The following is a 17091-nucleotide window of genomic DNA, read 5'->3' on the forward strand; positions in this document are numbered from 1 at the left end:
CGCTAAAGAATCTTCGCTGCTCAATGGGCGTAAGCGCCAATCAAAGGTGAAAATTTGAAGCCCTTCACCTCTTTTGGGAACGTCTCCATATGAGTTAAAAATTGAGAGAGACGTTAAAGAAGATACAATCAATCAATTCAACAAGCAGAATACATTCGAAATCTTCTATATGGGAAGAAAAATCTTTTGCTGTGGCCTTCATCTCGACATTTAGATATAAGGACGACGTTTTATCTATCAACAATAGCCAATTTCTTTCATATGCCAATTCAATATAGCTCACCACATCGTCTTCCACATCTGCTTCGGACTTGAATATTTTACTACACATAATGTCAGACTAACAGCACAACTTTATGAGAAACGGGATAACTTCATTTTTTTTATCGTCAACTTCCCATTTTTATGTACCAATATTTCATTATCACCCGTATATAGTGTTTATGTCTCTCAACTGATTCAATACGCAAGCTGATGTTTTGCCCATGATCAATTTTATTATTGAGACAGCCTACTGATAAATAATTTGTTGTTACATATGTTTCAACAGTTCATTTAAAGACAGCATTCTGCAAAATCCATGGTCGTTTTAACGATATAATTAATCAACACAACATATCGTTACGACAAATGCTGTCTGGCATGTTTCATACCAATTGTTAGGTCGTTATTTGCACACTGATTTTGACTACAAATTACTCCGTTCATCTCCTAGGCACATAATCCTACTTCTCGTATATCCAGTGGCCAATGTTTTCTCTACACTTAATCTTGAAATTTTCAGAGGAATTATGAGATCGATCATTGTTCGTTATTTTTACTTTTGCATTCTTTTGCACATGATTTGCTAATTCCATGTGGATTTCCAATATGGATTGTGTTTAAGGGGCTACAAAGGGTATTTAGAGGTCCAAAAATGAGGTGTTGTGTAGGGATCAGAGTGAGAATAGGTCCCCAGTACCCTTTGCTTGTCGTAAGAGGCGATTAAATGGGCGGCTCTTCGGATAAGACCGCGAAAACAGAGGTATCGTGTCACAGCAAGTGTGGCACGATAAATGTAAACTTCAACTTGTTTCAATACAAATTCCCGATAACTGATTTAATTATATTTTTTCGGGAGGGGGTAATTATGTTCAATGCCTAGTAATTGTATTTACTACAGTTAATATGTGTAGCATATAAATGCACATAAATGTAGCATTATGACACAAGTGATGCAAAGACATATTTTGCTAGAACTTGGCAAACCATCCTTGTTAGATGTCATCATCACAATTGAAAATTGTCACATTGACAAAGTATGTGACTTTTGGTAAAGGAATAAGTGACTATCACAATTTCATATTTGTTCAGTTTCAACACGTTGATGCTGAAAAAATTGCAGAAAATCTAGAAAACAAACTATATACCTACTTTGTGACAGCAAACATGTAAATGAGTCCTATACAAATATTTGCAACTTTTGTTTTAGATGTAGCAGGAAATCATTCCTCCGAAACTAAGAAAAACTCAAACAAAACAAGACCAATAAATAAATAAAGAACTTAAGAAGGCAATATATAAGACAAATTGTTACATAACAAATGACAATCAATAAATTCTTCACAAAATCGGGGAAAATATGGAAAAACAAAGAAACTATGTAACCAAAATTAAAAAAAATAAAACAGATTTATAAATTAATATGAAAGGTGAAGATAACGAACAGTGGTCAATCTCATATCTCCTATAAGGAATACAAAATAGATAGTTGGGCAAACATAGACCCCAGCTGGGAGCAGAGCCTTTATACACAAAACACCTTACGTCTGAGCTGAAAAAATTATGTCTGATCATCAAATACCGATCACAAGGTCATAAGTATGTATTCTAGGTTTAAAAACCATGGATATACTTTTCATATTAAGAAAATCTACAAGAAATAAGAAAATTAGTGCTCATAAATTTTGGTATTAGTCGTAAGATATTTTGTGAATAAATACCCAGGTTCCCAGGAGGAGTAAGCATTCCCTGTCGACCGATCACACCCACCGAGGGCATATTTCATTAAAAGGTATGATGGAGGCTCAAAATCTAGAGACTGTTACCGAGATGTCCAACCTATTTCTAACAAAGGATGTACCACACAAAAAGATTTAATTCTGGATGTCAGTAGACTTCGTTAAGAGTAACTGAATACTGGAAACAAGCATTAGATAAAATAAGTACACAACATCACTTTTAATGGATTTCTTGAAAGTCTTTGATTGTCTTTCTCATGAACTACGTCTTCTAAAACTTAAGGCTTATGCCATCTAAATCAGCCCAAGAAGTGTTAAGGATCTGTCATTCACAAAGTCAACAATATATCAAGATAAAACAACAGACCATGCTATATCAAATATAATTAAAGGTGTACCACAATGATCAATTCTTTATCATCTTCATTTACGATCTTTTTTCTCGTTTCAAATAAATGCAATTTTTACAGTTATGTAGATGCTATTTCTTTATGAAATAGGACATCTCTATACCAGAACTATAAGATGATAGTAAATACTTCATATAATGGTTCTCGTCAAGCACAATGCAGACAAATCCAGCAAAGTCTCAAAATATAACTGGCAAGAAGACACAAAACGAAAACGGTATCTTTGATTTTAAAGGGGGTTATGTGCTGATGGGATAAAGCTGTTGGACATCAGTTGACTTTAAGCACAAATATATAACATTTGCAGGAAGGCAGCAAGACAATTAAATGTTATGAAACGGCTAGGCAAACATCTAAGCAAATTAACAATATATCACTCATTCAGTATGTCCAATTTCAGTTATTACCAATTGACTTGACGCTTATTCACTGAGCAAAACACCTTCAAAAATGAGGATATACAGAAAATAACTTTTAGATTTATTTATGATGATTGCAAAAGCGCTGATGAAAGGTTATGAAGTCAGTCAAAATCGCCATCATTAAAATCCAGGAGAATGTGAACAATGGCTTTGGAAACTTTTAGAATTATTCACAAAATTAGCCCAGTCTTTCGACAAGATCAAGTTGTTATAAAACAAAAATATTTATACCATTTTAGATTTACAAATACAGCTGAGGTACAGAGATCAAGAACAACCAGGTATGGAATTAATTTTTTCAGATATGAGGCAAAAAAGCTCTGGAGATATTTACCGAATGCTTTTAGAAATCTCTCATCCTATAGTAAATTTTCAAAGTATGTCCTAGATTAGTGTAGGAAATCAAATTGTAAAAGAAGCTCATGTAGACCCCAGTCTTTCCTGCCTCGATCTTAATTTTTTATCTAAACAGAAACATTATTCTTCCTTGTTTTCATTTTACTTTTCCCAACAGCACCAGTGCTGTGTGTTTCACACCTTTTTTTTTACCTCTCTGAGTATACTTGTTTTATTCCCTCCACTATTGTTGTCAATATGCATGTATGTGTGTGTTTTATTTATTAATTGTCTGTTTTAATACTGTACATGTATAAATACAAAGTGTACCATTTGTGCTAAGTGCTTTATGTTGTATAGTCGGATAACTCATGTTACTTGTTCACTGTACTTAGTTCATACTTTAGATACAAATTACTCGATTACTTATTTTTATGCGTATTACTGATTCATGTGCATATTCAAAGATGAATTCGAAGAGAGTTTGCTTTGAGTGCTGTAATTAATTTATATATCATAAGTATAAGCAGCCAAATCAAAATCTCAAATGTTGCTTTAATTCTGGAATAATGAAAGGACTATATATGGTAGCAGTCAATTTGGTCCCCGAAACACCAAGGACAGAGACTAAATATTTTCTTTTAATTCTCTAACGACGGTGCCAAAGGGGGCACTTGGTTTACACTCCACCCATCCTTCTGTCTGTCACAACGTAGGTTTCCAGTCCTTTTACACTGTAGTTCACCTAAGCTGAAAGATCTGATCACTTGCCCGTCGTCCGTTTATTCGTCCGTCTGTTAGTAAACCTTTCATATAATCATTTTCTCCAGAACCAGTGGGCTAATTTCAATCAAATTAGGTACACATCAATCATGGACGAATCTTTTTACAAATGAAGGGTCATGCATTATTCAAAGGAGAGATAAGCACGAAAATGTAAAACAAACCTCTTGGCCAGAAAAGGGGAATGTTACATGAAAGCTTTCTGACAAAGTGCAGATTGATGATTGTTCAAATCATGGCCTCCGAGGGTAGGGTGGGACCACAATAGAGGATAAAAGTTTTACATGAGAATATATATGGCCAATCGTTGAAATATATTCTCAAGAACCACTGATTTATATGAAAGCTTCCCAACACAGAGTGTTATACGCTGATATAGAAGTAACATGTTTGAAAATATCTCTTGAACTATTTAAGCTAGAGTTTCATATTTTGTATATACGTTTTTACGGAAAGATCTTACACATGGTACACTGATATATGATCTTGTGACCTTGCCCTGGAAGTTTGACCTACTTTTTGTAAAACTATTACATACGAAAGGTGAAGATAACGAACAGTGATCAACCTCATAACTCCTATAAGCAATACAAAATAGATAGTTGGGCGAATACGGACCTCTGGACACACCAGAGGTGGGATCAGGTGCCTAGGAGGAGTAAGCATACAGTATGCCCTGGACGATTTATTGTACATCTTCATATCTTATATATGTATTTCTTATGGCAAGACTTTTCATTTCATATCACTATCTTTGACCCTGTGACATTGAACTGGGAATTTGACCTACTTTTAAGGAAACATAACATATTAGAAATATTCGAAACTATTATAGATGGGGCTTCTTTATGGCAAGATATTGTATATAATGGTGTTTGATCTTTAGACCTTGGAGTTTATCCTACTTTTAAGACAATATCTGACCTGTTCAATATATTCTGAACTATTTAAGGTAGGCTTTCATATTTTGTATATATGTTCTCTATGACAAGGCCTTATTATTCCTTTGTTTATTTTGACCTTATGACCTTAACCTTATAGTTGTACCTTCTTTTTAAATATCTGACCTAGTCAATGTTTTCTGATCTATTTAAGGAAAAGGTTTTATATTTTGTATATAGATTCTTCATGGCAAGACCTTTATATACTTCGGGGTTTCATCTTGTTATCTTCGCCTTCTACTTTTAATAATGATCTAACTTCTCTAATATCTCCAGGAACTACGTGTATTTAAGATAAAACTTCCATATTTTCTTTAATTTAACAACACTCAACATCCAAAGTGTCGGATCTAATAGTAGATCGAGGTCTAATAAAAATGGATATCAAAAACACTACAAATGACCAACGACACGAACAAAAGTGAATTGTCAGTTTCCGGGACAACCTGCATATTTGTTTTCTTTAATTTTGACTTGATGTAGCGTAAGACTGATCAGTTCAGATCAGTTTTGACGCTCGATGGGTACAGACTTTTCTATTGCCACATAGTACCCTCGATAATTTTAATATGTAGACGTTTTGTTTGTTATCAGCTTTTCTTGTTTAGTTGTAGTTTTCGTTTCCTATTCAATTTTGTATTCGTTTCTATGTAAATAGTGTATCGTCCTGAAGAAGGGACAGGTTGTCCCGAAAATGTGTGTGTGTGTGTGTGTGTGTGTGTGTGTGTGTGTGTGTGTGTGTGTGTGTGTGTGTGTGTGTGTGTGTGTGTACGTGCGTGCGTGCGTGCGCGCGCGCGCGTGTCTTAAGGCACAATCCTCATGCAAGATGAGGATAACGAACAGTGATCAATCTCACAACTCCCACAAGGAATACAAAATAGATAGTTGGTCAAACACGGACCTCTGGACACACCAGAAGTGGGATCAGGTGCCTAGGAGGAGTAAGCATCCCCTGTTGACCGGTCACACCCGCCATGAGCCCTATATCTTGATATCATACTATGACCCAGTGACCTTCATCTTATCCAGAATAGCAAGATTATGTAAGTTAGATATATCATTGTTATATGAATTGAATGATCCTTTGGGTCTAGGTTGGGGCCGCAATATGTGGTTGGATTTGTCATGGGATTGATAAAAATCTTTCAAAAATTACAACCATTTAACAATGAAAGGACCGAGGTAATGCAGGTGAGCGATCAACCTATTGTTTATCATGTTTTGATTTAGCTTTCTTACAGTTGAATGATTTTTAAAAGATTTATTGGATTGTGTACTGAATATCCTTTACCGGACTATTTCCACCATGTGTAATCGTAGTTATTCAATAAATTGCCACGCATTAACTTCTTCATCCGTAATTACTTGATTTTTTACGATATTTATTTGATTTTGTGCCGAATATAGTTTTCCTGACTTATTTCAGCTGTTATTTAACTTAGGAATTTGAGACAACAAATACTAAGATTTAATTAGGTTAAATGCTCGAATGAATGAAAAGCGAAGATAACGAAGAGTGATCAATCTCATAAATCCTATAAAGAATACAAACCAGAGAGTTGGGCAAACATGGACCCCTGGATATTCCAGAGGTGGGATCACGTGCCTAGGAGTAAGCATCCTCTGTCGACCAGTCACACACGCCGTAAGCCCTATATCTTGATCAGGTAAACGGAGTTAACCGTAGTCAATATCAGTGTGCCAAGAACGGCTTAACAATCGGTATGAAACACGTCAGACAGTATTTGACCCAATGATAGGTTGTATTAACAAACTACATCGTTATAACGGACATACAATTTGCGAACTGCTGACCTTAAACGATATTGTTGGAAACCCTGCACCATCAACATGTTTGTCAGTAGCCTGTTTCAATTTAAAAAATGACATACGCAGAACAAGCTCTTGCATATCGAATCAGTTGAAAGATCTAAACACTATATGCAGGTGATAATGGAACATTGCTGCATAAATATGGGAAGTTTACGATGGAGAAGCTGAAATCACCCCGTTTGTCATAAGCTGAGTTGTTAGTTTGCCGTTAACATCTACTTCCAATGAAATACATAAGCATGAGGCAGAAGTTGATGATTATGTGGTTTCTTTTATCTCGAGTTCACTGGGATATATCGAATCGACATACGAATGAAAGTTATTATTGTTAATAGATAATATGTCATAGATATATCTAAATGTCAAATTTGAGGTCACAACTAGATTTTTGAGTCGGCTCGCGAAGCGAGATGCTCCTTGCTATCAACGGCGTGCGGATTTATCGCGTCACACACTCTCTGTGTTTATAATCATGCGCGTGCAAATAGTTCTTATTCTTTAGTTGTTGAAATTTCAACACTGTTTGGTAAATATCATTCCTTTCTTATCCATACTCTTTAAACTATTCCGATTATGATTCTGCGCGACATAACATGCAACTTCTCCTTTTAAAACGTTTTGTCTGATCTGTTTATTAGACAACGTGAGCGCGTATGAATATATTATTTCAAGAACGACTTGTTTAATTTCAACATTGTCACGTGACGTTTTAGCGGGAAAAATATCGTGTGTTTACAGAAGTTGGCGAAGAGAGTGATAGTGTGTGTTCACCGAAATTTGTGTTATAGGGCGAAAATATCTACGTACATTTCATCGAAGATTTATATTATCATGATTGTTTTCCTGCTATTTCCCCTTGGAATACCACTTTTGACATCAACTCTTCTGCACGAATCGATTCTTTATTTCCGTTGAACCTTCAGGATCAGGTAATTTGATCGCTGTAGCTGTGGTACCTGTATTTTTCATATTTTAAAAAGCGTCACCTCGGAGGAGCTAGATGCCATGCATGGGAAATGGGGTGGTCAATTGTGAGCGTGCTTCAGTTTTGATGACTACAACCTTTGTACTGCGTGCTAACTATTGGTATGTCGCTTCTCATCGGAGATTCACATATTCGCCGGTAATGTTCATTAATTCAATATCGAATGTGTGCATTGTTGAAACATACAGATGGACCACAGATTCATACTGATTACCTTTTCTTGTAAAGGGGATCAAAGAGAGTGCAATAAATACATTTTCCGATGTTGTGTTAGGAAACAGTATATAGGAAAATATTTTTTTCTCAAGAATTGTTCAGGGAAATAATGTCATGACAAGTCAATGTTTTGTTTGAATTATGACTCTCAAAATTCCTCTCTAGGCCTAGAGTGTAAATTATCTTTAAGTATATACATTATGTTAAAATATATACCCATAGGCGCCTGGGTCAAGGATATTGCACTATAACGTATATGTAAACAATGGAGGAAATTCGAACCACGAATAAATATTTCTCTCTGATATATGGTGTCTCTTTTTAGATTGTTTCATGTTCCAGGAAGCTTAAATACACGTATCATTATCAGAGAACACTAATTTATCCACGTTTTAAAAAAATGTCATAATAAATCATTTATAAAAGATAACGATCAGAAAAAAAGTATCAACAAAAAACTATATAAATCAATGAACACTATAAAAATGGAATTAGAAATGAACAAAAATTTGAGAGAGAAATAATGTAAATAACAAGTTTGAATAAATAAACAAAGTGGACCAACTTCAAACAAAAACAAAGAATAAACAGCCTAGGAAATTCAAACAAGATCAGGCATTCCCGTACTGATCATGTCTAGGGTAGACGTGCAAAAAAACATAGAATCACGAAAACTGATAAATGGGTTTTACATGTAAGCAATCGGTTATAAATACGTTGTAAATACGGTTGTACATCGGTGTAGTTGTAGTGCTAGATGTATTTATATGTAGTTTTTGTTATTATTCTCTATTGATATTAGCCACATTATGTAATTCTTTTCGTTTGTCATGAAGAAGGGACGGGTCGCCCGAAAATTTGACAATCTGGTTGTTTAGGTCGTTGATCTTTTTAGTGCTCTGTATAATTTTCTGTATTTGACCTTGTATCCATGTTGTGGATCCGACAATTTTAGGTATCGGGTGTTGTTGGAACTTAGTGCTTATATATTAATATACATGTATGTATAATATATATTATATATATATATATATATATATATATATATATATATATATATATATATATATATATATAGTTGTAGTATTGATTTTCTTTTTTATTGCATTTCAGCTGAGAGAGACACAACAGGTAGTTTTAGTCCCCTAGAATTTAATCCAGATTTCTTAAATATCTTGTGGAAAATCGTGAAAGCAGAAAATGAGGGAAAGGATGTGTTGAAAAGAAAAATTCATGAATCAGAGTGTCATAAGAAATATGCAAACTACTGTTTAAAACCAAATATTGAACCAATGAGCATCACAGGAAACTGGCGGACAGATTTAGGAATACAAACTGCTGCAGATGTATTCAGCATAAAAATTTATGTTGTTATTCAGATGGAATCAGGTGAAACAAAAACATATTGTTTTTTCCCAAAGGATTCCGATACGGAGGAATGGATGAAAATAGCTTTTGAAAAGGAAAAGGACAAACAATATATGCTTTTGTCAGGTAGGGAGTTGCAGAGCTTTAAAAAAGTGTATATGCATTATTTTCACATTACATTATGTAGTAAACGTATAAAAGATTAATGTTGAGAACACTTGAAGAATGTAAACTTTTTACATCGCCAAACATCTCAATTGTAAGGCTCATAGATTTCTTTTCTTTTGTAAACAAACACTTAAATAAGAAGGTTGATACAAAAATGTATTTTGGTGGAAGTGATAAGTAACGAAATCGCGAAAACATCTTTGGAATTTATTTTCATAAGTTTTTATATTTCCCCTCTTTCAGGGAGAGATATATTGCTTTTTCACTTTACGCTCATCAGTCAGTCTGTCCATTTGTCTGTTGCAAAATCTTGTGAATGCTGCTACTCATGTATGGCGTATCGGATAGACTTGAAACTTTGTACAATTCTTTATTGGCATATGTAGATGTACATATTGTCAGGACAGGAGGGTCTAGTTATTTTCCTAAACGTTATAGTGGATCTAAGAGGGGTGTAAAATGTATAATAGCTTGTGATCACTTCTCCAACATGGCTTAGCGGATATTTTTGAAACTTTGTACAATGTTCACATTGTTTTTACCAAGGGAATTGATATTTTCCTACAATTTACAGTGGATCAAATAGGAGTATTTTATAGCTTTTGGTATGCTCACTTTCCTACTCGTACATCAGAATAAATTTATTATTGTTGTATCATATCTAACGCTGATATTAGTCACATCGATGTTAAATCTGTTCTCCATCTTTTTTGTCCTCAGAGCACAACTTGCAGTGCATAATGTGTATGTTCCATCTCATGTTTCTCTTCCATACCATGCACTGCATTATAGGGATAGGATCTCGACCCCATTTTGTTTTTCACTTTTAATGAACACATTTCCTGTCTAATGTGTTTAAAAGGTTTCATAAAAATTAAGGCTATGCATAATGATAGAAGATCATTGTAGACTTTATTATTTCTTTTCTAAATAATGAATGAGGTATGTTATTGTTTACAGAGTTATCAAAATCAATGGATATTAATCGAAGAAAAATTAAGATACTTTCATGCTTTACATTACACAATCTATATTTCAGTAGTTCGTTTTTAAACTTAAGTTTTAAGACTGAAATATTGCTCTGCTCCTTGCGTTTAGAACGTCCAAATTTAGTTATCAACATTAGATGATCTATATTTCAAATTTTAATATTAAAAAACGTGAACCAGTCCCTTTAAGCAGAGGGGGTTTAATTTGGAACACTTTCTATTCGGGGTCTGGGAAGAAAATAGTTTTTAACAAGCAACAAGATTTTTTTCTATTTGAAGTATCATGTACTTTCTTCTTTAATAAAGTATATTTTTTACAGATTTTATTTCGTCAAATGAAGAGGATGCAAACCTAACTTATGACGATGTATTTGATCTTAATCAGTTTATAAAAAGTAAGTCGCTGCTCATCAAACCAATTCATATGCAAACTTCGTTTAAACGATCAAGGTGCATATGGAGGAACCCATGATGATAATATTTCTTATTTAATACATCCGCTGAGAAAGAGAAATATAATGTCTATATCTCAGTGCTACTTCAGTGTACGTTATTTGTAAGAAAATACATGAATGTCCACACAAATATATATATATATATATATATATATATATATATATATATATATATATAATATTCATAAGATATATATATCTTACAACTCTTCAAATGCGATACATTAGGTAAATCAGAATCTGAAGAGGGAACTTCAAAAGTCTTTGTACAGGAAACTACCTATCTACATCATTTTCAGCTGGATGAATCATCCGAGAAGGATCATATGTTACAAATATCGGCACAGGTAAATGTTCAAATATATGTATATATATATATATATATATATATATATATATATATCGATGGCATACTGTTGTATGCCATCCATGCAAAATGTAATTGACTCGCATAGCGCTTCAATCAAGCAAGTGCGCCAGACCGGAGATAACAGTTGTAATTGCCGTAATAAAGATCAATGCCCGGTTAACGTTGAATGTCGCGCCCACGAAATTATTCATTTAGCTAGAGTCAGAGCGTGATAATGGGCAAGAAGAGATCTACGTGGGACTAGCAGACACCGACTTTAAATTAAGATACGCCAACCACACTCATTCATTCCGTAATCCCACGAAAAAGAATGCCACCCAGCTCAGCAAATTCATATGGACATTGAAAGATAAAAATATTGACTACAAAATCACGTGGGAAATTTTAGGAAAACCATCATCATACTCAAACATTTCAAAAAAGTGCAACCTATGTATTCTAGAGAAATTCTTTATAATATGTCATCTCGAAAAATCTTCATTGAATAAGCGTTCAGAACTTATCAGTGCCTGCCGTCATCCCCGTAAATTTCTATTTACTCACATCATGTGTGTAATCATGCTTAGCAACTATCCAGTATGTTTCTGTGTAACATGTACTCAGTCATGTAGGTGTTTTTCATTAGATCCTGACGAGTGAGGGGAAGGTATCCCCTTACGAAACAACCTGTAGCGAAATAAATGATGTTGTGTGATTGAAATCCATCTGGTCATCAATTTATTTAGCTCCGTGAGGCCACGCCGAGCACTCTAGAAGATTATATCGGAGATTTATCCAACTATATATATATATATATATATATATATATCTTTTTCACTGCAGATTGGACTTTTGACGTGAAAATTGCCATGTCAAGATACGATATCAACCAGCTTCGAAAAGAGTTCCACCTGATTATACCTTGATGCTATCATCGATGGGTTTGGATTTTCATCTAGTTTTGACTGTGTGTCGGGTGTTTTAAATCATTTTTACGTTACTGTTATAATAATAGAAATCATGATGATATTAATAACTAGAATGTTCTTTATTTACACAGGATAGCACAATGAGTTTCATAACACGTTTACATTATGGTCCAGAAAACATATATACAGACAGTAGTGTCATACGGAGTTATAAATAGTATATAAAGTATATAAACTTATGTTACATACATACGCTATCTACTTGCATGTACATAACACGGAAATCAAAACCAAATACATATGTTTTTAATTTACACGGTGAAAAAATTATGAAGAAAAAGGTATGCGAATTTAAAATTTTCAATGTTGCGTAACATTTTAAAAATCCTGATATATTATACCATATCTGTAAACTGTAAATTGTTAGATTTTTTTTTTTAAATATTGTGTCCTTGTCCTCTGGATATAAAATGAATTTCTTTGAGCTAACCTGGTAGCTCTACTGCTAGTTTTGTGTAAAGGTAAATGATCGGGAGTTAAACCATGTAAAACTTGGAAGAAAAGAATGGTAGTTCTATATACAACATAGTGGAGTAAAGACATATATCTAAGCCACTGCATCATGTCTGGTGTAGGTGTGTACAAATTGCATCTCGTTTTTGAAAGTTACATTATTTGTCAACATCGTCCCTGTTTTTCACATTGCCCTAAAACAGTACAACAGTAGTTAAACTAAAGAAAGACAATTGTATTAATTTTCTTGATTGTATATTGTTTAACGTACCGCTTAGGAACCTTTCACTCATATTGAAATATAACCATTCCTGGTGAAGGGCTGTAAACATTAGGCCTACCTCAGCAATTACGGCCTTCGGACAGGGAGATATTTTTATTGTGCCACACCTGCTGTGACACGGGCTTCGGGTTTTTGCGGTCTCAGTCGAAGTGCTGCCAATTTAGTCGCCCCTTACGACAATCTATGGGATACTGAGGACCTGTTTTAACATGAATCCCCATTGGACCAATGCTATTACAATTTTAGTAATAATTCAGATGACAAGAATGCACGTAATCTAGACAAAACACCTATTTTTGCAACTTTTTGGATATAATTCCATCAACTTTAGTGAGTGGTCAATATAAACACCAAGTAGTTTTGTATGTGATATATTTTCAATAACGACACTGCCCACTTGTATAGACATTGTTGTACAATTTCATCATCTTCGCTCCGTAACAATTGTCATTCTTTGTGTTTTCGTAAAGTTGATTGTAAATTTCTTTTCATCTTTTGATTATAGAAGTATTTTTAAAATCACTTTGTAGTTGTTTTTTTTTAAATGAAATATACACTTTTGTCTGAGACATCTTGAGTTTCACCATCCACATACATGTGGGCTGCAGGATGCTGTAAGGAAGCTGCATATTCATTTACATAGAGTATAAAAATCAAAGGATCAAATATTAATCCCTGTGGGACTCCTATTATAATATCTGATTTGTCTGACTGAATCCCATTCCACCTAACACATTGTGATTTATTTGTCAAATAAGATTTAAACCTTTCATATAATCCAAAAACAGTAGTTTTGTGAAGAAATAATATTTACCCTTTGAATAACAAACAAGACATCTGCAAGTTTTCCATTGTCATTATTTCAGAACTATATTTTCAATTAATTTTACATTGAAGTGCTATTTTGTATGATTGCTGGGAACCCATAAAGCTGCTTTTGAGGACTTGCTGACATATGTAAATCTGTAGAATATGGAAACTTAGTGCTTGATAAAAGATTTATAACCTATCTTTCCAGTGATGCATTTGTTGATAATAAAAAGGGTATTTGATTTTAGCAGAATAAATACTTATTATATACTACTAGTATTATCATTATAATACTTAACTGTCAGATAAACAAACATGATTTGTAAACGTTATTTCCTGTATAGATCTGCATGATGCTTCTATTTTTGGGAAGATTATGAAAATAGACCAATATAGGTTATTTCTCATTCTGTGGCATTTAGAAGCATGTATACATGTAAATGCAATATAATTCAAACAATTCAAAACTACAGAGCTTTAGGATATATTCTATTTCAAATATATATCTAGATCTAATTCTGTGAGATTGATTTAAATCTACATTAATCTCTGAAAGATTTTTAAATCACAGCTCATAATTTACGTTCTCTCAGTTAAATTAAAATTGTTAGTTGAAATACCTAAATATCTTTACATGATTAATACGTATATAAATATACAATTATTGACAAAGATAAATACAGTAAAATTTGTACAGTACCATTTTTCAAATCGTATTTCAGAGTCAAATAATAATATATTGATTCTGACCCCCTATATCGGTGTTGTGTTGTTATTATTCACGCTATGAAATTTACATGTACATGTAACGAAAAAGATTATTTGATACTTACTACTAGGTGACTACAGTACTTTTCCTTTAATCAGGTTTCACAGCAAATGCTCGTTGAACGTGTAATTCCGAGTAAATTCGAATTGAACATGCTTTGGCGAGATGCAGTGTCAACTTAGTTCTTACCATTGGTATCGATATTGTGTCGTTGTAATACCAAAACAAAAAACAAAAACAACAAGAGACCCATGGGCCACATCGCTCACCTGAGAAAAGAGTGTTTATGTTTTAAACCCAACATGGCAGGTGTGACCAGAAAATCAATAGGGGGTCATACACGTTGTAAATATGTGCATTAAGTGTGTAATTATAACAATTGAATGCCCTTCAGTCAAAGATTTTTGGTGCCAAGATTAATGGTATTCACCAAGTTGTTCAAAAGGAATCGACGGCGAGTTTGCGTCTTCTTAATTTATAAATGAAGACAAAAATGTAATTATATCACTAGATTTATTTGGATGCAAACTTAACAAGAGCAGAAAAAAATGAAAATTTATCTACATTTACAAACATGTAGGTCAAAATTGTTTTTGTAAAGTGATCTGATGGAACAGGTGAGCCTTTGAGTTTACAGGTGTATATAAATAGTGGTGATCAGTCCACAGGCTTACAACTGAAAAAATATTTGTTTTTTAATTTTTTGGAAGTTTACCCAGTATATTTGAATGAAAAATGGAGATCAACAAAATTCAGTACATAGATGCTTTGAATAGAAATGATAATCATAAACAAGAAATTGTTTTGAAAATTAAAAAATGAGCATAAATGGATCCTTAAGTTTGTATCTTAACATAAAGGGTACCATGTAAAAAAAATCAAAAAAAAAATTGATCTTCTATGTGGCCCCAACCTTCGCCAAGGGACCATGAATTCCACAAATTTTAATCTGTACTACCTGATAATGCTTTTACATTAAAATGACTAATCATTACTATGCTCTTCTTGAGATTAAGATTTTTGAACATATATTTTTTTAAATATTTCAATGTCAAACTTTGAACCCCTATTGTGGCCCCTCCCTACCCCCTGGGGGCATGACTCGAACAAACTTGAATTTACACTACCTGAAGATGCTTCCATATAAATATGATTAATCACAGCTTTGCTATTCTTGAGAAGATTTTTAAAGATTTTCCCTATATATTTGTGTGTAAAACTTTGACCCCCCCCCCCTTGGGGCCCCATCTTATCCCCGGGGGCCATGATTTGAACAAACTTGAATCTGCACTATGTCAGAAAGTTTTCATGTAAAAATCAGCTTTTCTGGCTCAGTGGTTCTTGAGAAGAAGATTTTTAAAGCTTTTTCCTATATATTTGTATGTAAAACTTTGATCCCCTATTGTGGCCCCATCCAACCCCAGCCGCCTATGATTTGAACAAACTTAAATCTGCATTATGTCAGGAAGCTTTCATGTAAATCTCAGCTTTTCTGGCTTAGTGGTTCTTGAGAAGAAGATTTTTAAAGTTTTCCCCTATATATTTGTATGTAAAACTTTGATCCCCCCTTGTGGCCCCATCCTACCACCAGGGCCATGATTTGAACAAACTTGAATCTGCAATATGTCAGAAAGCTATCAGGTAAATTTCAGCTCTTCTGGCCCAGTGGTTCTTGAGAAGATTTTTAAATGACCCCACCTTATTTTTGCATTTTTGTGATTACCTCCCCTTTGAAAGGGACATGGCCCTTCATTTGAACAAACTTGAAAGCCCTTCACCCAAGGATGCTTTTGGCCAAGTTAGGTTGAAATTGGCACAGTGGTTCTGGAGAAGAAGTCGAAAATGTGAAAAGTTTATGGACAGACGGACAGACAGACAGACGGACAGACAGACAGACGGACGCTGGACAAAATGTGATCAGAATAGCTCACTTGAACCTTCGGTTCAGGTGAGCTAAAAACTATGGAATATGATATGAAACAGAATTGTTCCAATGATTCACTTCTTTCACCATGTAAATATACTACATACTATGTTTATTCTTCTTATTTCAGTATTTTAAAATTCAAGTAGAAATAATTTAAAAGTAAAGTTGAACAATCACGGCTTCATCATTTCCAAAATATTTCTTATTTCTGTTTCCCAAATTTGGTCAAAAACATTTAACTAATGCTTATTATGATCATTGAATAAGTTATTCTAGCTAGTTGAGTGCATATAACTTGATATATTCAGAAATATATAGGTCCATGTACATTGTACATGGTATTGGAGGTTTATTGTTGTGAAGTGTATCCCGATATGTTAATTTCTTAACATCATATAACACAATATTCAACGTCATAGTAACTAAAGAGTATAGAATATATGGAAAAAGGAAAAACATTTCAACAATGCCAATATCCTGAAGAATAGCATGTACAGAAATAGTCCATATCTGAAGCTAGGCCATTTTTCATGATTCGTGGGTCAAGTTCTTTCACACCAATTAATGCAGCAATCAGACATAAAGAAAAACTAATTTCATGTGTA

At 33.8% G+C, this 17091-nt stretch overlaps 1 protein-coding gene across 12 annotated transcripts in view; it reads left to right on the top strand.

Annotated features, from left to right (window-relative positions):
- The window catches only part of LOC130052814 (uncharacterized), a 60758-nt gene extending 47256 nt beyond the window's left edge, over positions 1-13502 (top strand). For 8 of the 12 annotated variants that reach the window (XM_056158864.1, XM_056158867.1, XM_056158866.1 and 5 more), the window contains 5 exons: positions 3072-3113; positions 9040-9420; positions 10772-10846; positions 11135-11253; positions 12099-13502. In XM_056158864.1, coding sequence (XP_056014839.1) covers positions 3072-3113; positions 9040-9420; positions 10772-10846; positions 11135-11253; positions 12099-12116 — 635 coding nt within the window. In that variant the 3' untranslated portion in view covers positions 12117-13502. The remainder of the gene's footprint in view (positions 1-3071; positions 3114-9039; positions 9421-10771; positions 10847-11134; positions 11254-12098) is intronic. The other 4 variants (XM_056158870.1, XM_056158869.1, XM_056158868.1 and 1 more) reach the window with 3 other exon arrangements.
- The last annotated feature ends 3589 nt before the right edge of the window (positions 13503-17091 follow it).

This window comes from Ostrea edulis, chromosome 3 (assembly GCF_947568905.1).
Source record: "Ostrea edulis chromosome 3, xbOstEdul1.1, whole genome shotgun sequence".
NCBI lineage: Eukaryota > Metazoa > Mollusca > Bivalvia > Ostreida > Ostreidae > Ostrea > Ostrea edulis.